Genomic DNA, 25498 nt, shown 5'->3' with positions numbered 1-25498 from the left:
GTGGAAGCGACCATTCCTCCAGTCATAAAATGACATTCAGCAGGCAGGACCTTTGTGAGTGAGTCTTCGAGTGCAAGAGTGTGTTTACCGTTCTGGTTCCTGAGGTGAGCCAAGCAGCGTCAGCTTTATGCGGAGTGTGTTACGCTTAGAGAGGCAAGGGTGCAGCACAAGGCAGAGATCGCACACAATGCAAGGACGAGTGCGGAGCAGCACCGATGGCAGGCAGTGCAGGTAAGGGAGTACCCTGGGAGTAGGGTGGAGGACGAAGTCAGGACCGTAGGGGGACGAGGACGAGGACGAGGAGGAAAGAGCAAGAGGACAGAGAGAGGCAAGTGCAAAAGAGGGGGGAGATCATGGCTGTCATGCAGTGAGCTATAGCATATGCTGTAGCGCAAAGCCGAGTAGTGCGGCAGGGGGGGGGGGGGGGGGGGGGGGGGAGGAGGACAAGCATCACTGCACAAGGGAGGGGGGGGGGGGGGGTAAGGGGAAGAGAGTGAGTGAGAGAGGAGGGGGGAGGCAATCAGTTCAGCATCTCTCCTCAAGAAGGAGAGAGCGGGACGGGCCTGGGACAAGACTGTCACTTTCCCAAATGCAGTTGAAGATACAATGATGAGCAGCCGGGTGTAGAGGTCACAAAGGGAGCCGGTGAGGGACGGGGGGGGGGGTTTCGGGTGTTCCCCCTCCTGCTGACTAGAAGGTTCCCAAGAGTGCAGGCAGGTCCAGGCAGGAAGAACCCAGAAGGGTCCGTCTCCCAGAACCGGTTTCTTCTGACAGCCCGGCCACTTTTCCGTCACCATGGGGGAATGGACCATTTTGGAGAGGCTGCTGGAGGCAGCGGTCCAGCAGCACTCTACCATGATCGGCAGGTAAGACCTTGATCAATGTGGGGGGTGAAAGGTTTCATTTGTTTATTTTGCGTACTGTTCACCGGGCTGAGTTTATCTACTCTGTTTTTAATTGTGTGTGGACTCGTTCATGGCTTCCCTACAGAAACCTCCCCTCCTCAGGCTTGTCCCAGTGCTCTCCTCTGTTCTACAGTCCCCCCCACAGTCATCACTGCCCCCCCCTCGCCCCCACCACCGCCCGTTCCTCCTCCCTGCTCTCCTCGCACACTCATCATTAGTTAAGGGATAAACTAATTGCACATAATCAATAACAGGCTTTACTTGTCATTAGGGTTAATTCAGCGAGGCTCCTGTGTTGATACTACCTAATAGCCTAGCTATTGATAGATAGAGCTCTGCTGCTGGCCACAGACCAATAGGACAGAAGGAGAGGGGAGTGGGAGTGGGAGGAGAGCAGAGTTGAGGAAGATGAAAGGATGGTGAGCAAGCAGGTGTCGAAGGTAGAATCAAAGGAGAGGGGAGTAAATGTTTCTGACCTCTGTCTGAACTTGAGATAAAAAAATAATAATAATAAGACAACGCAAATCAGGTTTTAATTTTGCAGCACAGTGAAAGTCCGATTCAGTCCCTTCTCACGCTATTTTGTGAGAGAATGGGTTGTGGCCGAGGGTTGAACAGACGAGCTTTTAGTTTGATTAGCAGTGGAGCCATCCTGTCAAACCTGCGTGGGAATTGTGCTCCACATCATCTCTGTGTGATTGATTGAATCCAAAAAAGTGGCCTTTTCAGCCCATTAAACACAATCCAGATGTAACGACGGGACGCCTACTTTGAAGCCTGCGAAACCCGACTGTGTAGATTTGTATAACATGTATATAACAAAGACAATGATTTGATTCATTAACCCAGACCTCAGTTAGTCCCCAACAAGGTCATGGCCGAACCTTCCCTCTACTCCAGTGGCTTTTGTGTGTGTGTGTGTGTGTGTGTGTGTGTGGGGGGGGGGTTCATGTCTTTCTCTGTGTAAGTTAAAGGAAAATTGGCCCAGGCCTTTACGGCCTATATTGCGCTCTTGGCTCAAAGCCACTGGGGTATATCCTTGAAAATCAGCCACCCTGCAACAGCATCAGTGCGACAGAGATGATGTGAGCCACGCTATTCCAACATTTCTGTTGACGTGGGATCAGAAGCCATCGAGATGGAGATTTTCCTTCCAACCAAAAGCTGCACCAAGTCACTTCAATGGTTTCTGCTTATCAGTGAAGTTACCTGGTCCAGTGGGAAAGAAAACCTGCACATATTGGAGCATGTTGACGTGATTTAAAGATGCATTATGCAATATTCTGTCCCAATTAATGAAAGTCAGGTGAGACCCTCCTTCCTTATCACCATTACTGACAATCTCTACACAGCTCAGCTCTCTCAGTCACTTTCAGCTCATCTGGTTCTGGAGTTTGTCGCTTCGAAAACCAAAATAGCGCTGGCTTGTGTGCGACCGCAGGCAACGTCGCTAAACGGAGACGCTAAAACAAGCTAATTGCTATCTGCCCTGTACAAAATGACAGAGTCAAATGATCTGGTGAAGAAACATTAACATATTAACAAGCCGAAAAGGAAGCAACTATTTTTCTCATGAGCTGATCGATGGACCAAACAAGGGCTAAATGCCTGTGAATATTGGAATTACATTCAACAGGTGGCCAGAAAAAGGAGACGAAAGGGATGTCCGTGTTGCTCTGTTTCTGCTGGATTTGTAAGTAGGCAACTGTTTGATAACATGTGAGCCATAACAACTTCATCAGCTAATTGCTAACTGTTGTGAACTTGTTCTGGAGTCTTTCTGCCCCCTAGTGGTCAAAAAAAGAAATGAAATCCTTATTGCAGCTTTACAATCCTGTCCTGGCAGATGAATCAGGAATACCCTGTGAGCATAGGGTACAAAAAAAAAATGCTCAAGATGATTCTTTGGAGATTCAGTGACTCTAAGTCACGGTTTTTCAGAGGCACAGAAGCAACTCTCAATTTGTCTGCTACCTCTCTGCAAAGTAGGAGTGAATGACCGATGGTGAAATGGGCTCTTCTTTATGCTTAATTTAAGATATTTGTTGATCATACACTTGTTAAACTTTAAACCAGCCTCCCTCAATCCTTCTGATACATTGAATGAAATGAGTTGGATCAATCTTAACTAATCCTGTATGCTCTTCATATGTACAAAATTACTAGATTGATTACCTGCTGTGTTAAAACTTTTAAGAAGGCGTAATGTTTTAGAGTTTAATAGTAATGTGAGTGGGCAAAAATATTCCCGATAGTCTCAAACTCATAGGACAGCAGCTACGTGCTAGCGGACTAAACGCAGTGAAATGATCAGTAATTTATCCCTGTGTGTTTTGGCTTCCGTCAGACTGTGTTTGCCCCACAAGGCTCTCCAGGGCATTGCCTGTAACTTTAGCTACCCTCCAATGAGGTCACCCCCACCCCCGCCTAGTGTGCTTGTATTTGTATCTGTGAGTCAAGAAACATTGTCGATGGAATCGTTTGGTACAGTATTTTAGGCCTTAATTTCTCTTCATCTTTGCAAAGTTGATTTTTTTATATTTTTCTTGTTTGCTAGCTTGGTTTAGGATAAAAAAAAAAACCTCATAAAAGTTGTAGTTTGGTGGACAGAGAAACCTCGGGTTAGGCTGCAAACATCTGTTAGTAAGATGTGGTTTGACTCTTTACAGGTAGACAGGCATTTTATTTTTATTTTTTGCCATTCATAGATAACCTTAGCAACAACAACAACAAAATATTAAAATGAAGACTTGATTCCCAATCCTAAGCATGTGTTTGCATGGTCAGGAAATTATAGCACTTAATATTCAATTGATCGGAATGATGATCTTGGATGTACCAGCAAGTTGGAGAATTGTTCACCACTGGCACAGTTTTGTGCCGTACAGATGCCTCCTAGACTGTTAATGAGCAACTCCTCACTAAATTACGTATGGAGTCAAAATTGTTGCACTGACCTCTATGGGTTGAAAGGTTCAAGTCTGTTGGACCACTGACCACAGCCAACAGCACGGTTGGGCGTGGTCAGGTATGGCCTGTTGCACTTGTGAACACAACCAACTGTAACTTAGCATTGCACTGTAGTGCATTGTGAAGTCTTGCACTTCACAGGGCAAGCGGCCAGAGCATGCAGCAACTGCTAGAAACCATCACATGTAGGATCAGTATGTAGTTCTTTGTCAGAGTTTGCATGTGTGCGCCTGCAGTGCAAAGGATGTGGCTCCAAAGCACAGAGCAGTGATGTCTCCCCATGGCTGAGAAGTCTCCCCTGCATCAAAACTTTGGAACATGGTTGCATGTCAGTCATCTCTTTTAGTGGCAACCCTCTCTTATGAAGTGTGAAGATGTCATTACTCTAATTTGACATGTCAGATAGCATTATTATTATTATTATTATAGATTGTACAATTAAGGTATTTCTTAATTGTAGGATTTAAGCTAACTTATGTCCCAGGGTAGGGCAGATAATTAGTCATGGTATACGTAACAGTTCTAAAAAGAATCAAATCAGCCCTACACAGCAGCATAGGGATTGGGATATGCTTCTGCGCCTCTGACTAACCACAGGTCCCTTTCATATAATAATTCATACTAAGATCAATGTTGTGTATTGTTATTGCCATACGCTTGACATCTAACTGAGCAATGTACATTGTGTGCATGGATAACCAATGACTATAATCGTGATAGCGTAGTAGAAACAATCATTGTCAAGGTTGCATTAACCTCATTCTTGTGGCCCCATTTATTACGATCTCCCCACTTGTGTATTCTTGTGTATTTGGTATTTGGTAACGGAGAGTTCAGTTTGGCCGTAGTGCAAACACACAACATTATTTACACTTCGGTGCTTGAGCTAACCTGCATACAGGCTACCAAGACAAGAAGGTCTATAGATATACTCAGTGCATTTAATAAAAATACACCCTCACACAGTTGTCTGATCTATTTGATCAAATGTTCTTGTTGTGTGTTCTTGTGTCTGTCAACACAACTAATAAAGCATTTCTTCCTTGATATGCTGATGATACACAAGTGTATTTGTATGTCTTACAAACATAGCAGCCTTGACAATGTTTGATGTTGTCTGATCTTTTTTTTAACCATTTTATACTCACAATGATGAAACATTTACACACATCAAATTACAACTCATAGAAATTTACCAGGATTTAAATTATTATTAGACTGCTTGATGGACATTTGCGAGGTGTGGTCTAGAATTAAAACAAGATATTCATTTATAATTCACCTTCTTCGTTGTTCTTCCTTGTCAGACTGAGATTTAAACACATTGACAATATATACTCATGTATCTCAGTATACTCATGTATACTCATGATTTGCCAAAAACAGATTTGTCCACACAGCACGGCGAACACTTGAATGTGGACGGTGTCTGTCTGCCGCGGGTCATACCATCATGTGTATTTTCCATGTGATATGTCACATTCATTCTTGAATAGTGTCACATGTTTTCCTTAAACTTCATACACTGCAATAAATACTATATTCAGTCAAAGAATATCCATCCATCCAGATGAGACAATGCATAATGTATCACATACAAATAAATGAACATGAATACGTTTTCTTTCACTTTTAGTTTTCAGATGTTTTGCAGGCCACAGGTGTGCACGTATGTGTGTCAGGCGAAACAAGGTACATTTTACCATGAAAAAGATGCAGCCTTTGGGTTAAACTTGCACGCCCTCCACACCGTGCAAGGATGTAAGAAATTGTGTTGAGGCATCTCCTTCGACACTGCAATGCTGCAGTGAGGTCAGTGGCAAAGAGAAGCAGAGCGAGAAGAGTGGCAGCGATAATGGAGGACGAGAGCAATCTGAGGAAGATAAAATGATTAAGCTTGCCGAGTGGAAGCAGAGATGATGTGAGCTTTAGAGGCAGAGCAAAAAAGAGGGGAAGCAGGAGAGGAAGGAGGACGCGGGGAAGAAATGGAAGGAAAGGAAGTTTCCCTTCTGCAGAGATTCAGTGCAGAGAATCTTTGTCCTTCCTTCAGGGGTTGAAGACGGACCCTGCTGAGGAATCAGTCTGCATGTCTGCAGACAAAAACCTCTACATTGATGAGGATTTCTAAACATATGATAGACATTTTCTTTTTAGATTTCACGCGTGTGAATGCTCTTACTGTAGCACTTGTGAAAGATGAGAACGTTGGCATACCGAAAGGACTAACATGCAATATTTACCTTCCATGCAGACAGAGCAGAGCACGTTTGGGCTGACTGAACAGCATCTTTCCGGAGAGGCAGGATCTCTGTTGCTGAAGCAAATTAACTCAACTTTAGTATTATTGCACTGCATGTTGCTTTTGAATGAGAATAATAGATGTTTTGAGAGCATATATTATTCATACGCAATTGTAATCATCTATAATTCTTCCCTTGAGCCTGACAAATGCATAAAATCTTAATCAGTTCTTGTTGCAAGTTGCAACTGATGCTTATTAAAAATGCATTTGGATATTAGCTGCTCCTTAATGTAATGGCATAGTGGTAAAAAAAACAACAACTATATTAGTGTACTTTATATTCATATTAAAAAGTTGTAGAGGCAGTGTTGAAAGTTGTGATTAAACCCTGTTTACCTGTGTCGACGTCATTGTTTGTCGTCTCTGAAAACAAAGCAATGGCTTTCGTCTTTGACCCGAGCTCTTTCTGGTGCACACACTCGTGTTCCTGCTTCACTATGCCTGAATAGGTCAGGATTTAAGAGGCACCCTCTTGTGACAAGGGCAAAAATACTTTGAGATGTAGAAATCTAACTAAGATATGTTTCATTTATCATCAATAACAAGAATCTTGGATGAAATCTATACAGCCTACAGAGATTGTGTTGCAAAAAAAAAAAGTATATTAAAGCAGCAGTTATGTATTTAAAAGGATTAGAAATTCACTACCTACACACACCACAGAGGAAGCCTGTCTTTTAAATTAAATTTTTTTGTGTACATCGAGCATTGTCATTAGATTATTTGTGCAGAAATCCCTGACGCTGAAGGCCATCGATCATTCTGTTTGACAGGGGGATTTTGCTAAAGCTGAGCTCAGCTCTCTTTCGGAGTGGGCTATTATTCATATCAGCAACACATTGATGGTGTGCAGCGGCTTTAGCGGCCATGTAATGTGTCCCAAATTATTTTAACGATTTTCTTGAACGTGTTACAATTCCCTAATTAGGTTAGGTGAAGATTTCAGAACGTGCAGCCTGTTAGCCCAGTTCATTAAACATTCCAATAGGAATTGATATCAATGTAAGGATGTGTTGCAGCCACAATAGGTACTGCTTTCTACTTTATTCTGCAGCTACAACTATAAAACCACAGTGTTTTATACCTTGCCTGATACTTTGTGTTTTACATTGAATTAAGACGCCCACCACTCCTATTATTTTTTCATATTTGTGCTGAGGATGGAAAGCCTGTCTTTGCTCCAAATACGAAACAGCTTCTTGAAAATTGAATGAGCAAAGAATCAAAGGAAAAGGCTGTTGCCATTCATTTGCATGTTTTTAACATTGAAGTTTATTCAAATAGATTGTTTTGCTCAGTGTTGCTGAGCTCAAAGTGGAATATTTTTAGATGATGGGGCGATTTCAAATGGAGTAAAGACAAATTTAGGATGTCTGCATCTGCTAAGCACTGTATCGCCACCATGCATAGATAAAGACAGCAACATTCAGCATTGGACAGCTGTTTACACAAACAGTTTTGTTTAAGAAAAGAAATCGCATAATTTTTGCATCTAGGGTAGTCTGTGGCATTTTAATCTTAATGCGTCATCATAACTCACATCTTGTTAAAGCTGAGCTATAACTGAAGCCGGCCCCCAATTAACTGTCTCTGCTTCCTCCCTTATTCCTGAACAGCAGCTGGAAGCCATTGAGTTGCTGAATGAGCAAGCGAGATAGGCCAATTACATTTCTGCACATGCATAGTTACGCAAAGGAAATTCACAGAAAGCCCTTTATGATCTTTGTCTCGCATCCCAAATTCATCAGAGGGCCTATTTTCAAATAATTTATGTTTTATACTTGCAGTGAAATGTCACTTCACAGCTGAAGGCGCAGTCGTTAGAATTATATTAAAGTGCTCTTCACATAGACTCTTAGTGGGACCTCCGGCGATCTTGCACGCCTGCTTGATGCGTAGGCAAGAGCTTAAACTATGAAAACATTTTCAGAGAGGAATAGTGGATGAGGGGTGGGAGGAAAGAAATCTCTGCACTCTGATAATTAAGCTGCCTAATTTCTATGCCTGCTAAGGTCTTTATTCATTATGTGCTGCCTGCAGCCGTCACTGGAGCGTGTGCGGGCAGGGCAGGAAGAATATTCTAACCAAGGTTCAGCAGAATATGCACAACTTAACCACAACTATCTTTGTCCTTATGTAGATTTGGACCTTTAGGCCTATGTGTTTGTTCACATACTGTAAAAGGTCATTTATATTCATAATGTGTGTATGTGTGTGTGTAAAGTGTGTTTGTTTACCGATCCATCTGCTGTTGGGCTTTCGGCAATTGCTGTCCCTGGAGGTCGTCGACAGCAGCTGCTGCATGAATGAATGTGTGTGTGTGTGAGAGCGAGAGAGAGCGAGAGAGAGAGAGAGAGAAAGCAAGAAGCCCCCGGTGAAGACTGAGCCAGCATGTCCAGTCCACACCAGCTGAAGCGCACCTACTGTGCACCATACACACAATCTTACAGGTCAATAAACTGCACACAGAGCAGTTTGTAAGCATTACGTCCTCGTCATTGACATTGTCTGCTCTAAGCACAAAACAAACCCAACTGTAAGTGACTGAGTCTGAGAAACTGGAGAAGAAATCGAATGTGTCCACATTTCATTTCCTTTCAAATTTCTGCCACAGAATTTCATTCATTCGTTCAACTTCTTAACCGCTTCGTCCGTTACCGCGTCGCTGGCCGTGCTGGTGAGGCTATCCCAGCAGTCTACGGGCGAGAGACAGGGTACACCCCGAACACGTCGCCAGCACATCGCGGGGCCACACATAGACAGGCAACGACTCACAAACCCACTACGGACAATTTGGAGTAATCAATTTGCTTAAATTGCATGTTTTTGGAGGTGGAACCGGAGAACCCGAAGAGAACCCACGCAGACACGGGGAGAACACGCAAACTCCTGATAGAAAGGCCTTGCCTTGCTGTGAGGCAACAGCGCTTACCACTGCGCCACCGTGCTGCCCAGTATAGAATATGCATCCGTTTAATAAACGGACTGAATAGTGCCTCATTTTGACAGTTTTATCCTCAGGTTTCTGTTGCTAACGTATTTTTTTTTTCATCATTGATATTCTGCAGATTCAGGCCTCTGGGACGTCCAGACCCAATCTGCACTGACGGACAGTATTGGCTCGTTTCTAGCTTGGCTTAAAACACTGATGTTTGCAGATACACAGTAGTTCACTGCATTCTGCCGATGCAGCAATCTGCCCTGTGCTGATTATCCTGTTATCAAGCAGCAGAGTACACACATCCAGACAGAAATGCCCACACAGGTCTGCAATCACACACAGACCAACACTCAATACTTTACAAGTATTGGAATTTATTACCTCCGCCGAAGCAGGGGTAATTGGTCTGTCAGTCGAACAAGATAACTCAAAACAATATGGACGGATCTTGATGACATTTTCAGGAAATGTTGGGAATGTTACCAGGAACAGATGTTGAAATTTGATTTAAAAATGATACCAAGAACAATTTAGAACCAGATCACCATGTGGATGTATAAATCCAAATGGAAGGGGAATGAGCTGCTTGGTGGAGGTCTCCGCTCTCCGAGTGCTTTTCTAGTTCGAGTAATCGCCCCACAAAACGTTTTAGAAGTATATCTGCAGTATATTATTTAAGAAATATTTCTACTGAGGAAAGTCCATATAGTGCCTCCTGACATTTCTTCAAAAAAGATGTTGCATTTCAGGACATAAAATATTCATTCTCTGTTGTCCTCATCCTTTACATTTGAAGTTCATAACAACTCATACATGAAGGAAATAGAGCCGTTGGGCAGTCAATCGTCACTTATTGATGCATTTTAAATGGTTGTTTGCAAGCAACTAATATTTGCTGTTGTTACTAAACAGATGTGTTAAACCCCTATGTCATAATCATTCAAACAAATAAGATTAGGGGAATTTAATTTAAATATATTTAGAATTCTCTTTGTACACTGACTGTGTATGGCCCAAGCTGTTCTAGTAAAATGTCACATGTTGGACAATGTGAAGCTTGATGCATTCACTGACCCTGCAATGAATTGTGTAGAAACGTCTATGAACAACACTCAACATCGGTAGAAGTAACACAAAGGCTCCGTGTGCCGTGTCTCTGATTTATTCATAGTAAAAACTTTATTCATAGAGACAGATTTCATTCATATTTGCCCCCCCCCCAAAAAAAGAATTTTACATTTTAATTCAATGATTTTAAGGAGTGCATAGATTACCAAATGAGAAGGGCATAATATTTGTCACATTAAACACGAAGAGACTCCATAATAGTTGACCTTTTCTATTTGTGTTACTGCTTTTTGATTGGTTATCACTGAGACAATACATTTTACAGGCTATTCTTCATTATTTTAGTTTTTGTAGCTCAAATTGGACTCCTCGGGGTTCATGCTGCCACTAAAATGTAAAGAAGCGCTTGTTTCTAGCTCATTGCAAACTGGTTAATCTGAGGTGCTTTATGCATTTTGATTCTGCAGAGACTCCATACGCCATCTGCTAAGGCTATAATACAAACCATCTGTCAAGTTTGAACTGTAAAATTTGAGGTAGAGAGAAATGTGACTAAGAACAAAGACTTGTCAGCCTATTAGCCTGTTTCACTGCAGAGAGACGCGGATGCCAGTGCAGACTCTGTGACATTTAGTTAATGCTATTAAGATCAAGTCATTTTCGCTAGCATGAGGAGACACAACCCTTGAAGAGGCAGAAACTGAATGCAGATTATGACATTCTCATGTTGATCATGACACATGAGCTACTTTAATGACCATTATTTAAAGACATATTTGCAAAATGAATACGCAGCATCAACCTCATATTTTGATCTCAGTGAGCAGATGACTCCTTCTGCTGCAGAGAGCCGTCTGTATCAGCCCCTTGGCTAAAACCATTGCGTTATTCATCAGACATAGCAGCGTCTGAATATTTCATAAGCTGCAAACACATCCTGCGCACAAGCCCCGACAGACCAAAGGTGCAGAGAAGCATTATTGTGTCGTATTTGTGGAATACGTGTTAAAAGTCAGTGTAGCATATACAGCCGCTGCTGCTCCGAGCGCTCACGACTGGACACGCTTGCCATTTTGCACGATTCATGCACATGGACGACTCTCTCTTTGTCTCTGTGTCTGTCACACAAAGTGACCCAAAGGCATGCAATCGCAGGTGTAGGGGGGAAAAGTCCTGCAGCTCTGTCTCATGTCAACATAACTTTTTTACCTCAAATGCTTTTTTGACGAGATGTCTCCTTGATCGCCTCATTCAGACATTAAATATATTTTTTTAATCCACAAGGAAAGACATTTATTCCCTATGAAATGCTAGCTGTTCATTACTACCATGGCGTCCTCACCTCTCTTCCCTCCTTGAACGTCCCTGAAATCAGCTCGCTGATCCGAACTCCGGATTATTTTGCAGGCTGTCGGGGTAACTGGTCATGCATTTTGGAATCCTTGAAAGAAACACAATGGACTTGTGAAAATAAAATGTCAGAACAACGACTACATTTCATGTGCAAACATAACTCTCATAGGGCCGGTATTCCCTCACATCACCCCCACTGAACCCTGTCCAGTCCGAATGACAGCCCCCCCCCCCCCTTCCATCTCGGTCCCTTAAGTGAACTTGAGTGTCTTTCTTGTGCTTTGAAACAAGTGTGTTTTAAGTAATTGGCATGAGTGTGCACTTCTTCCAGACTGAGGCGTAACTTCCAGACTTTCCTCGGTCATTAGGAAAAGCTGACAGCACACCTCCTCCACAATTGCTCGTACACCGCATCGACACCAGAGGTCTTGAAAAGCGATAGCGATCCTCTCTGGAACCTCTTGGGCACCGTTCTCTTTAACTGCAGCAATGCACCAATGATACTCGGTGGGAAAGTCCCGATAGCTTGTAGAAGATGCCACACATGTAGTTCAGCACGAGACCCGTTTTAAACAGATGCACTCTTTAAAGCTTTGCAGCTGCAACCCAAGATGACCACAATATGGTGGCAATGCTGAACAGAATGGAAGGCAGGAAATCACATGACCAGAAACAATGTGCTTTACTAAAGTCATTGCATATGTAGTTACTGGTTACACATTCTTGTGCAATTCCTGATCTGCCCTAAAGTGAAAGTAAGTGTGAAATCACCTGTGTCACTGGACATGATTGTGTGTTTGCTATCTAGAGCAAAGCTCTACCATCCTACGGCGCTGTTTCTCACAGCACAACAAATGATAAACACACACACACACACACACACTCATGCATGAACATGATCGTGGCCCACACACATGAACAAGGAGGGAGATCTTACCTGGCTGCTGGGAGATTGCTGAAGGGTACAAGGTGAATGTAGCAAAGCAGCATGAAATGACCCGTTAGATCAACCAAGACTTACAATCCACTTTAAATAAATATATCTCCTGGATTATTCTGCATTTGCTCATTATTAACTGATATTCTCTGTTTTCCTTTCCCTCTGTGTCTCTGCAGAATCCTGCTGACAGTGGTGGTGATTTTCCGTATCCTAATAGTAGGAATTGTGGGTGAAAAGGTGTATGAGGATGAGCAGATCATGTTCATCTGTAACACGATGCAGCCCGGCTGCAACCAGGCCTGCTACGACAAGGCCTTCCCCATCTCGCACATCCGCTACTGGGTCTTCCAGATCATCCTGGTGTGCACGCCGAGCCTGTGTTTCATCACTTATTCTGTTCACCAGTCGGCCAAAGCGCGGGACAGAAGCTACTCCCTCCTGCACCCTTACATAGATCACCACAGTCACGGTCACCACGGCCGCCATCAAGACCACCACGCTCGCAAGCTCCACTCCCGCAACATCAACGGCATCCTTGTGCACCCCGACAGCAGCAAGGAGGATCACGACTGCCTGGACCTAAAGGAGATCCCCAACGGACCCAGGGGGCTCCCTCCAATACACAAGAGTGCCAAAGTGCGACGGCAAGAAGGCATCTCCCGTTTCTACGTCATCCAGGTGGTGTTCCGGAACGCACTGGAGATCGGCTTCTTGGCTGGCCAGTACTTCCTGTACGGCTTCAACGTGCCGGGGATGTTTGAGTGCGATCGCTACCCCTGTGTGAAGGAAGTGGAGTGCTACGTGTCCCGTCCCACAGAAAAGACCGTGTTTCTGGTCTTTATGTTTGCAGTGAGCGGCATATGTGTGCTGCTCAACCTAGCTGAGCTCAACCACCTCGGCTGGAGAAAGATAAAGACCGCCATCCGGGGGGTCCAGGCCCGAAGGAAGTCCATTTGTGAAGTGCGCAAGAAGGATGTTTCGCACCTGTCTCAGGCCCCAAACCTGGGCAGGACCCAATCTAGTGAGTCAGCCTATGTCTGACAGAGGCTTCTCCACCTGGGGGCTCAAGGACCTCTTAACATTTTTGGAAAAAGAGCTTCTCCCTGGCTCAGGACTCCCAATCATTCGGGAAGAGAAACTCTCCACTGCATTATTATTCAGGAGGAGAAAAAGACTCTGTTTAGAAACAACAAAGCAAAAGGCTCAAAGCCTTTAATACTTCAGGAGATGAGAATCACCTTCCCTAAAGGGCAACTGTGTTGCTGTAGCCTAGCAGGGCTTTCACCTGGAGCTTACACAATGGAGAGTTCTGCTCTGCCTAGGTGACAACTAGGTGCCTTTAAAAATAAAGAGGTAAAACTGAGCAATTACGTTAAAATACTATATGATAGTTTGAAGTGGAATGATCTTTCTTCATTTTACCTTTGCTGTAGGTCAGAAATAATCCCCTTACTTTCCTATTATGCGTGCATATGCAAGAGCCTAAGAGTGTGTGCATGCGTACGCATGTCAGGAGGAAAAAAAAGCCAATGTCTGACCTGAGTCAGAGAATTGAATGCTATGCTAATCTGAACTGCTGAGGGGAAGACAATGTCTCATTGTCCATGCTTGTTGAGTGAAGTCAACAGATGGACAAATCTTTTTAATAAAACATGTTCTAAGAAACAAAAAAGCAAAACAAAAAACAGAAACCGACAGCACTAAAACTATCATTTTAAACTGGTGCTTCTTCATTTTCTTAGTTGTATTTGGTGGCAGCCAGACAACAGACTGAGAATGCGTTGGAGCCTTTGTTCAAAGCGCGACACCGGTGCACCAGCTAGATTGACTTTCTAGTACTGTGTTACGCACCACATTGCTCCCAAATGGCTGCTATAGGCATGCTGTATCAGAGATACAGTGCAGAATATCAACGTTTTACCTTTGGCATTATCTGATCACCGAGGAGCTGAAGTGAGTTACAGATTTTAAGCAGGAAAGGATAATTACACTTACAATTTGGTGCCACATATTAAAGTTAGTGTAGATATTTGAGATGTCATAATTACACTTAGATACACTTAGTCTTTTCCCTGTGCGCTATAGATGGACTTGGACGGGGGGGGGGGGGGGGGGGGGGGGCTCAGGGGCTTGGGTGGTAATGATGATTAAACATAGACTGCAAGCTTTAACAGTATGCATTAACTCTTTGATAACTCCCTGAAGGAGATGATATGTTCTGGAATGTTTTTTTTTTTTCTTCTTCCCCTTATGGACTTTGAAAAAGGCATGTTACTGAAGCATTAATAGAATGGATAGATTATAACATGTAACTTGAGAAGAGACTTTCATTTATTTGCATCCTGCTCCTGTTTAATGTAATACGTAGCATGCATGACGATGACAAATATAAAGATAAATAGAATCCCATTGTGGGAATATTGAAAGTTTAAACCTGAAAGGCTCCAGATCTGCAGCAATAACAAAATATAGTATGTGACAAATATGTGAATAAATTATTATGCAAACACTGACTTTGGGTTGTGTTTAATATCCAAGCAAATACTTTTGTGTCGATGCTCTTTAACGTTGAGATGTTCACTCTTTTACTCTATTTTCTGAATTTAAACAGCTTTGAAAGGATTTTACATATATTACTTGTTAAAAAAAGGGCCAGTATACGGTTTAATACTGTTTATACTACACAGGTGTACAAACCGCAGAGTGCAGGGTACAATACAATTCTCTCAGCTGCACAGATTGAAAACCAGCGTGCGTATTTATTATTCAACACTGAGGAATGATACATCTCTGAGAGATACATTAGCACACGTTCATACTTTCTGCGGATGAATTATAGATATGCATCTTGCTCCCTTCCGTGTCTAAACCCCTGACTAAAGTAAATACATCATGATAACTAGACGAGAAGCTTCACACTTGAATCTCCACAGCGTATAGCAATCTATTTCCGAATATCACACTTTTGTTTCTGTAACGCAACGTGACTTGCAGTAAGTCATTCCAGTAATGAGTACAGTTACTGGGGGGGGGGGGGGGACCTTTTAGGGTTATTAAACCTTCAATCGGTGCAGGCGTCATGTGACCATGTGCTGAGGTACATCGAGAGGAAGAGGGACAAGGTGGGGGTGGAGCGGTGTGTCACTAAAGTAGATTGTTTGATTGGGTGTGGCGTAATGAATTTGGAGGTTATTATTCACTTAAAGGCCACAGCATGTTTTTATTGACGAGCGGGTAGCTGTGATTGACTCTTTGCCACGTGCCATATACGTTCACATCAACACGCAGCAGCCACACACACACACACACACACACACACACATATACACACATTGTCAGGAAATACCTAAATAAAACCCTTCCTAAGGATGGAGCCAGGCCGGTTGCTGTGGTGACAGGAGCGCAGTAATGATGTTACGTACCACAGGGACCAGAACCAGTGCTGCACCAGCTCTCCACAGCAGCTCAGCAGCCTGTAGGCTACACAATTATGTAGCTTTCATTTAACGGCCACCTTCATTCCGTTCCGTGCATATAGGACAAATGTATAACTATAACGTTCATGCTCACTCGCTCATAGAGGGCTGCTAATAGATGGTTACCCCTGCTGTGTAATCAATGGGATGTGAATGGGTGCAAGAGGTTGATGAAATTTAAATTGGAGAAAAAATAAGATAATATATTTGTAGAAGGTGAACATGCTGAACTCTGATTGGGGAAAAGGACAAATGAACAAAATGTAATGAGATGGTGCATAAAGAAAAAAACAAACGTATGTGGCAACTCTTCTTCTTTTTTCTTTTTCTTTTATTCTGGAGTGGTATTTTATATAAATCCTCCTGATTATATCACGGTTTGGAGTAGCTGTTTCATGTTTTATTTTGAAAGGTATTTTTACTGTGTTCCTTGTTGTTTTCCCCCCAGAAAGTTTATTCGACTCTTGATTTTACCTGATTCTTAGATCGCTTGCTTGGATTATTGTCTGTTTTCTGACCATCTCAGCTGCTCCAGTTTGGAACCAGCAACATGTGCAGCAGCACGTCAGATTCTTCTACGAGTCACTAAGTTTATTGTTATTGTATCTAGTCTCTGTCGAACTTTAATCCCGTCAATAAATCTAAATCTCTGTGTCTCTCGTTAACTGACATTGATTCACCCTTGCCTCCTCATCAAATTTTCATCTGCTCTGTGACCTTCTCTCCGCAGCTGATTCATTACTATCCCTTTAATAAGACGGGCCTCGGAGCAGAATCGCTTCATTATTCCTCTCCTGTGTTCCGAGGATGTTTCCCCATCTACCTCTTCACTCATTCATAAAGGCCGGAGTTATCTTATTCCTCTCTGGGGTCTGTTCCACTTCTAGCTTCTTGATGTCTCAGGTCATCAATCTGTGTCAGAATCCTCTGTGAGTAACTTGGACTCCATGTGATTTACTGCTAAAGCCACTGAAACGGCAGGAAAGCTCCTCTACACTCGTTTCGCTCTCCTACAAGTCAAATCATGCTTTTTGCAATGCTGAATTCCAAGATTACATGACAAAAATCGTCTCCCAAAATCTTAACAATTTATGAAATAATCTCCTTGAAATCCTGGCTGTATATTAATCTAACGGACAATTTGGCTGCTTTATCGTGTCCAGTATTCCAGATCACCTTGTAGCATTTTCCTGGATTTATTCGTAGAGCGATAACACCAAGGTATATCTAAAAAATAATTATTCAGCCAGTCAAGTAAATTAAATGCCATCCGCCCTCACAAGAGGTCACCATAGAAACAGGGTTGGAAATCCTTCCACAGCTGAAAAACAATGTGTGAACATACCTGCATACATATAAATTATTCCTCGCGCTTTAAATAGCAATCCTCTGGTGTGGGCCACAGCAACGAAGAACCGGACACCACACTTTTAGGTTTGTGTTGTCCTGGTAGCACGACGGGTCGTTTGATGCTGCTTTGATTTTTCTAATCTTGCATGACTACGAATTCTGAAGGAATGTGGCTATAGTCTCCAAAACACAGAGATTTCTCAATATCCTCTCACCGCCACAAAAAGAACAGAATCACTACAGACACAAGGGCAGAGTGGGATGGGAATCAGGAGAAACATATTTTCAGTGCCCTCAGCTAGACGCCTGGTTCCTGTGCAGCACGATCTGTCCATGCATGGACTCCCCTATAGGCACGTAATCTCTCCATCTACTCCCATGCCCCCATGTTTACCTCCACAAATCAATAAGAAGAGGTCACAACCGTTAATCGAAAATGTAATCTCACTGCAGGAGTGAATTGGTCCTAATCCAGAAGAAGAGAGCGCACAATGTTCTTATTGATCAGAGAAGATGTTAATTAAATACAGCTGTGGTTGATTCACACACAGAGTTTCTACCTGCAACATATTCACTGCGGGGCTGAACCTTTTTTTTCTGCTCTGTTCCTTGTCTCATCGCTTTATTATATGAGGGAAGGTTGAGAGTAGTAGATTTATATGGATTTTTCGGGGGCTGTCAAGAGAGCAAATTGACCGATGAACAATAAAAAGAAACGCTTCCGACGGGACCAAAATATACACGACAGCGAAAATGTAAGAAAATAAATATCCTGTTAGTTTGGACTGTTGTTTATGATGAAAAATAATTAGTCAGATAATAAAAGAAAAAAAGGGGATGATAGACAGTTTCTACGAGTAACAACCAGATTAACGGTCATGTCTCAGCGACGACACAGAGCCAAGATGACACATGGACTGAAAGTGGAAGGAAGGCTGTGAATAAATTAGAAATGGGAAAAGGTGTTCCCTGTGTGTAGCTGGCACTTTGTCCAAACGGAATCAGGCACTGCTGGACCGCCTGTGGTTTTAATCCAGACTATTTTATTCATCCACCTACACATCATCATCATCATCATCACACCTCCCACAACTCGCTACTGATCTGTGGCTGCGGGAAATGTTTGATAAAGAGATGACCCATGCAGACTAGATCAAAACGCGGATGCATTATGGCGTGAGCCTCGTCTTTATTATTTGTCCTTATGTCTACCATGTTTGAATGTTGTGCTTTGGCTGGCACACTACTGACTATATGGTGGCCCATTTTAAAAGGTCCTGCAGCACAGGGCCACTTTAGCAGTCATCTTCATGCTGGCATTTGTCCAGAGGAACCATTACAACAATATGCAACCGTAATCAAGATTTCAGTCGCATCACACGTAACGCAATGAGTGAAGGCCACATGTTAACAGCGGTTAAAAAGAGAAACAATGGCCTTGGCTTCCTTCCAAAAATAAGAGTTAATATAATAAAAAAAATAAAAAATAAGAATACATTGAGAAACCCTCAACTACAAGATCTGTCATGCACACGTTTGTTTCTCTTTAAATTATGTTTAAACAACAAATTCATATTTCTGACTTCTGAGACAGAATTTATGGAACAGCAGCGAATTGCTTTTTTAAAAAAAAACAGGGAATAGGTTTGTACTTTGATCATTTCTCTCTTTTTTAATGTTGAGACATTCTTTTCCTTTTAAAAGCTTTTTTTTTTTTCTTCCTTGTAACAGCCTCAAATGTTACATCCTGATGGTGTCACCATGCAGGCAGCTCTATTTCAATTAGCAGCTCACACCATGAAAGTGCGCGCCTGGAAATTAAATATGTTGAGTCAAAGTCACCAACCTGCTCGACACAGCAAGGCGCCGAGGCTCGGCACGCTGAGTTTGGAAATGATCGCTGCTTTTAGCAACAGCAGCGACGAGTAGAGGTGACCTTCCTGCCCCTAAACCACTAGATGTCGCTGTAGTTCAAGAACAGCCTTCAGAAAACTCAGGGGGGGGGGGGGGGGGGGGGGGCTGCAGAGCTCCCCTACACATGTTTTCTTTTGGACAAATAAAGTTTAAAGCTGTGACTGATCTGAAAGGATGAACCACTGCTGCTCTCCCAAGGAGATTAATAGTCATTCAAAGAGGTAAACGAGGAAGCGTTTTTGGACTTGGACAGCATCACCCGAGATGAATCAGACAAATGATCGGCAATCAATGAGTATGAATGAGAAGAGATGACCTGATCGAGTAGGAGAAAGACCCTCTTGAATTCTCCTGCACTGAATGAATGAATGTTACACACACATTAATGCAAGTAGCCTCTTTGTGCAGAACATTCTGAACCCGACTGGAGCCAAATTTTTTTGCACTGCAGCTCAATTGAGCTTCAACGTGGCTTCGGGGTGTAATCTGCCGTGTTCTCAAAATGGTGACAAGCATCTATCTTTGTGAACTAGCGACACGCCGCTGCAGCAGCTGTGTGGCAGCGACTCATAGGCATGAACACAACTGATCCAAAAGCACAGAGGAAGGTGTTGTAGCACGCCTGCATGTGTTGCCGGCTTTATGGAGACACTGCATCATAAAGAGGTTGAAAAATGTAGGTCAGATGAGTATCAGGTGTAAAAGGGGGGGGGGGATAGAGAGTAAAATATTCATTCACTCAGGCTGACCGTGATGAAACAAAGCTTTGGTTTGTCTGTCCATCCGAATTTGCCAAAACTGCCGAACGGCCAAAGCTACTGACACCCCCATGTCAGTAGTTTGTTCTGGAATAATCATCATTTAATTTATTTCCATCTGTTAATTAGAAGATAATTCCATGTTATTGGCTTTAAGTGACTATATTATGATTCAGAAAGCGCATCTTTACTGTTGCTCAATGTACCCAAATGTTGTTAATATTTTAATTCCATAATCATATTTATCTTTATTATATTACAATTATTTTCTGTGCGAAATAAAATTTACAGTAATCAAATAGCTCCCGAAAATTTTTAATCAATGCTGTGCAAGTCCTTAACGGTATTACATAGGCTCGTGCGCGCCCTCTTCTGGGTGATACGGGTTACAACAACATGTAAAAGTTCATTTCCGCCTAAATAAAGTACCCCAAAGTTTCTTGGTAACAGTTCCTATGTGACGTAAATTGGTTTCTAAAATGTGTTTTACGCTTCACTATTTAGATTCCTATACCTAGATTTATATAAACTTTATTACAGGCTCTAGACCCAATAGTAAAAACATACAACACAAAAACACACCAAAACATCATCATCAAGTCGGGACATGAACTTAAACATCAGGTTCCTCAAGAGGGCCTGTAGAGTGCTTGGTCCTGAGTCACAAAAGAGCTTACTAGCACTGCTGCTCCTTGGCTTTTTCAGCAATATCCTCAGGCAGTCATTAGTTCTTTCTTCTTTCACAGTGCAGAAAATTCACATCTGCTTATTTCAGGATCCACAATTGAGATGCATCCGTATCATCATTCAACACCAGCCCCAAAACAACACAAAAAAGTAAAGGTCCGACACGGGATTAGATCCTTGTTTCTTTGTTTTATTGAAATGCTTTACTTCAGTCATGTGACAATGGTCCGTAACAGTGCAAATATTATTGTGCCTAACAGATACCCAGAATCTAAACCCCATGCAAAGATCATTTCCACATCTTACACACAGACACACACACATGTCTCACGTAGGCCCGTCACGATAATTTTTGTTGAATTACCTGTGAACAGCTTTTTTGTTGCTGATGAAGTGATAACAGCTCGATAATGAAAGATACATATACATTTACTTTAATTCTTAAGGATATTTAAACACTGATGGAGCCACCATGGCGATGCTTCAGATGAGCTTTTAGTTTAGTGGAACTACCAGTGTTGAAATCCATTTGGACTCATTCTGCCTAACCGTCTGACTAGAATTAATAATAAAGAATCAAACCATCTGGAAAGGTAAGCATTAATCATTAAACGAAAGCAGACAGGACGACAGAAACACGTTTTTCTTTCCAACCCACAGATCATTTATCGCTCACAGCGTCCTCGGCTGCAAGCCTTGTATCATTTTTTTGCTAAAATATTGACGATCCTATGTAAACACACACATTTGTAAACAACTGGCAATAATAAGGTCAACAAAAAAACTACGGGCTACCGTATATCTATTTATGGTGCAGCAGGTGGGCGACGCCATTATCGTGACAGGCCGACACAAACATCCACAACAGTGGCAGCCATTAGGCACACACAAACACAAACACAAACACAAACACACACACACACACACACAACCCAAAGTTTACACAGACGTGCTTCCGGACAGCAGTGATAATTTGACGCTTGATAAGTTTAAATTCACAGAGATCAACTTCCTGCCGCCGCTCTGGAGCACGGTGATGAGTATTCTGACCACTTCTTGTTCATAATTCATCAGCAATTACATATACAACAGGGATAGAGAAATATATAGGTGATAAATAGAATAAAGAGGCGCATCAAAGGGAAAATACTGTATATCCAAGTATGCAGCAGGGAGAGAGACAGAGCAACACGAGGTGAATGCTGGAGGGCTGGAGCTCAACGGTTTCTATTTGGTTGCCAAAAAAATATATGGAAGTGCAGTTTTACTGCAATACTGCTGAGGAATACAGCACTTTATTTATTTTTTTTTTTGAAAAATGTCCTTCAATGTTAAAAAGTTGTTCAGGACAATAAAGCAGGAGAGCAGAGGGCAGACATTCAGCGGCCTTCATCACTAAATGAATACACACAACCACACGACAATTTACGCACAATGTGTCGGCCGATCTTCTGCAACAAAACCCGAGGCTCCTCCTAAAACACAATCAGGACGCCGCCCTGCTTTCACTTAGGGGCAAATCGCAAACTGGTGCCGTGAATTTAAATTGATTTTATATTTGTAGAATATAAGCGCACAATGGGATTCTTAGAACCTAGTCAGGCACGCTTTTTGTACGCTCAGCATCTTTAATGAATCAAACAGAAGCACACAGTTCAAGTGTATGTGTAAGGACATTTCAGCTAACGCTTCGGAACATAAATAGAAAAGTTCAAAGGTGAATATTTCGCAGGCTAAGTGCTGTTTATTCGGCTGCATAAATGAAAGTGTTGGGACGAAGGACTGCAGGGACACAATAACAGAGACGGTATGCATAAATGGGTCGACATGCTAATACTGAGTGTCGTGGCAGCGGCCTCTTTGTTACTGAGGTTCCCTAAAGACGAAGATTAGATGAAGAGTGTGCTGCTGCAGCCCCGCATGACCTTCGTGTAGATTCAGAGTAAATCCTCTTGCAACAGAGGTTCCCGCCGCACTCGGGGTCTGCGTCCGTGATGAGGCCCCTCCCCTTAATCAGTGTGAGCCCACTCACATGGAGGCGCCTCTTCTCCCTGCGAGCGAGCCCTTCTTCCAGCGACACGTCTCCCCCCCCCCCCCCCCCCCCGACTCCACGCAACAAGCGGGCGGAGCCACGCCCCCTGGCTCCGCCCTCAAACCAGCGACGCGCGTCTCTCCTCCGGTGTTTCCTCCAGTATCTGAAGCAGCAGGCCGCTGAGGGGCTTCGCCACGTTGCGGTAACCCGCCGACGTCAGGTGGAGGAAGTCAAACATGTCCTGCGGGACGATGGTTCCGTCAGAGTGGACAAACCCCCTGCTGACATCCAGGAACTGAGCCTTCTGGCCCAGCCGGGGCAGCGAGGAGCGCAGGAAGCCGTTCACAGCGGCGTTCTTGTCCCTCAGCTGATTGGGACGCTCGCCTCGAGGCAACAGGCTCTGAGGACCGGAGGAACATTTGACCAAATTACAAAAAGGTGAAGTCGATAGCGCCGAGTTGTGGATACTTTTTTGTGTTACTTCCTCTGTGGAGAGAAAGTAACAAAAAAAAACAAAAAAAAAAAACGATCCAACAAAAAAACATAGAAAGAAAAAAGAGAGACAGACGACTCCTCACCAGCACGACTATCTTCGCTTTGGGGAGCCGGGAGGCGAGCAGCTCAGCAATAGCAAGAATTCCTCCTGCAACTTGTTCTGCCGTGTGTTTGTAATTGTTGGTTCCTACCCACAACACCACCACCTGGACAACACACACAGACACACACATGATTCACTTTCCTTCCGACTATGAAATATACAGAGTCCTAGTCGAGACGCAGACAGATGCGTTTGAGCGGTAAAAAAAAAAAAAACTTCCCCAATGCTCTGTGAATAAAAAGATCTTGCCTGAAACTCTCGGCAGGCTCGTCTCACCTTGGGCCGGATGTTCTCCAGCTCTCCATTCTGCATCCTCCAGAGCACATTGCAAGTCGTGTCACCCCCAATGCCAAAGTTGAGCGCATGAAGAGGAGAGAATAACTCCCTCCATATCTGGGGGGAAACCAGAAACCTGCATTTATTATGAGAATTTAGGACTCGGCTCACTCTGATGCTAACTTAAAACAACGAGACGGACGCCATCATTTTTATCTGTAGCCGCTACTGTGTCAATAACGGAAGCCTTAACTAGCTCTAAACCCAGTTACCCTTCACAATAGCATTACATTCGAATCCGAAATCGTCATGACAGCAAAGCATGCCGATTGGAAGACAAATTAGAAAATGGTTTATAAATATTAGAAGAGCGTTCAGGCAACAAAAGCATTTGGGATATAATCACGAGTAAAAAACAAACGTTTACATTTAAAGAGTACGACGCGGTTTCTGTCATGTCAGGGAACGCCCAGATGTGCCCAGATGTAAACATGATCTTACCTCAAACTGCTGCATCAACTGCACCATAGAATCCCCCACAAAAAGCACATCCGGTTCAGCATCCTTACATTCCTGCACGAATCGGGCGTGCTGTAAAGAGACGACATGCAAGTCCTTCAGTCAGTAAAACGCTTTCATGTACACAGGCAACAACTAACACGTGACCCGACGACTCATCGGGGACATCGACGGGGTGATCGGCAGCTACCTGCGCCATCCACCGCCCATCTCCTTGCACATCCTCCACTGGCTCAGCCGCTGCAGCTGGGTTCCCCCCCTCGTCGCTCATTCTACGGGAGACACACACTGAATAAAGACACCTCCACACAAGGAGGCTGGTTCAGGTCGTTCTAGGGTTGAAGCACCAGCACTAGCTAGCAGAAACCCTTCGCTATGGTGCAGCAGCTTAACGTTTTAGGAGCAGAAAGGCTTAATAAAAAGAAGGATGGAGGCTACTTTCACTCTCAACGCCGTTTACTTATGAATCACAACGTAATTACTGTTTCTCTGATGTTAGCTTCTGAGCTAGCTGTGGATGTGCACCGTGTCTGCTACTTGGCTTGACGTTTGATACGCCCGTTATAGGAACAATTCCAGAAAATGCATTCTTAAAATGCAAAACGCGATACCTGTCCGGGTGCTGGACGTCACCTCCTGACTCTCACGGTTTCAGCGCGAGGATTTGGCCTAATTTTCAACGCTGTCGCGTTTATCGAGGCGAATGATGCTCGCTAGCAAATGTCAGCTAGCTGCAGCCTAGCTAGCCGAGACAACAGAAGGCGTGTCAAGAAGGCAACCCACAGTCTTTTACGAGGACGGCGCTGCCCTCAGCCGCCACACCGCTAGAGGGCGCTGTGCGTCAAGTAGTATTGGAATATTTATTTTTGCCTGTGTGTGCGTCCGAACTGAAACACTAAGAATATTCACAATTAACAATAAATAAATAAATAATAAAAATAATTTGCTTATTGTTTAATTGATGATTGTCTGATTATCTTCATACTTTTTTTTCCCCCAATATAAAAATGAATGCCTGAACATAAGTCTCACTATACCTGACCCTCATTTTAACTGCATATGCATGAAAACATTTGTTAATCTGAGCATATTCATCATGAGATAACTACAAGAACAGTCAGTTTCCTTTTTGTCCACGTGTAGAGTTGAGTAAATTAATAGGTGTGGTGGCAAAGATTAAGATTAACTAATGCATTTGTCTTTAATTGTATAATTTAAATTGGTATTCTTTGACACCATTTAATGTTCCATGTTATCTTGCACACAATGTTATTTAAATTACTGTTTGCTAAACATTCCAAGGTTGCGCTGTCTCCTCAAATACGCTTCCTTGACAACATTTTATAGTTATATATATATATATTTAAAACCTCTTTATCTATAGCTGTCATGTATAAATATCATATTTT

General features: G+C 43.1%; 2 protein-coding genes across 2 annotated transcripts; one reads left to right on the top strand and one right to left on the bottom strand.

The window, feature by feature from the left end:
• Window positions 1–795: 795 nt before the first annotated feature.
• LOC137900543 (gap junction delta-2 protein-like) lies at window positions 796–13520 on the top strand. Its single transcript, XM_068744646.1, has 3 exons — window positions 796–866; window positions 2542–2598; window positions 12656–13520. Exons 1-3 carry the CDS (start codon window positions 796–798, stop codon window positions 13518–13520), a joined length of 993 nt encoding a protein of 330 aa, XP_068600747.1.
• A 9294-nt stretch (window positions 13521–22814) lies between these two features.
• pafah1b2 (platelet-activating factor acetylhydrolase 1b, catalytic subunit 2) lies at window positions 22815–24366 on the bottom strand. The gene is made up of 5 exons (XM_068744860.1): window positions 24280–24366; window positions 24072–24161; window positions 23571–23687; window positions 23275–23397; window positions 22815–23096 (listed from the first exon to the last, which is right to left on the bottom strand). The coding sequence occupies exons 1-5, from the start codon at window positions 24358–24360 to the stop codon at window positions 22815–22817; spliced, it is 693 nt and encodes a 230-aa protein (XP_068600961.1). The 5' UTR covers window positions 24361–24366.
• Between the last annotated feature and the right edge of the window lie 1132 nt (window positions 24367–25498).

The sequence above is a fragment of the Brachionichthys hirsutus genome, chromosome 10 (assembly GCF_040956055.1).
Source record: "Brachionichthys hirsutus isolate HB-005 chromosome 10, CSIRO-AGI_Bhir_v1, whole genome shotgun sequence".
In the NCBI taxonomy this organism is placed as follows: domain Eukaryota; kingdom Metazoa; phylum Chordata; class Actinopteri; order Lophiiformes; family Brachionichthyidae; genus Brachionichthys; species Brachionichthys hirsutus.
The sequence above is the reverse complement of the archived record's forward strand: the minus strand, read 5'-3'. Positions and strand labels throughout refer to the sequence as shown.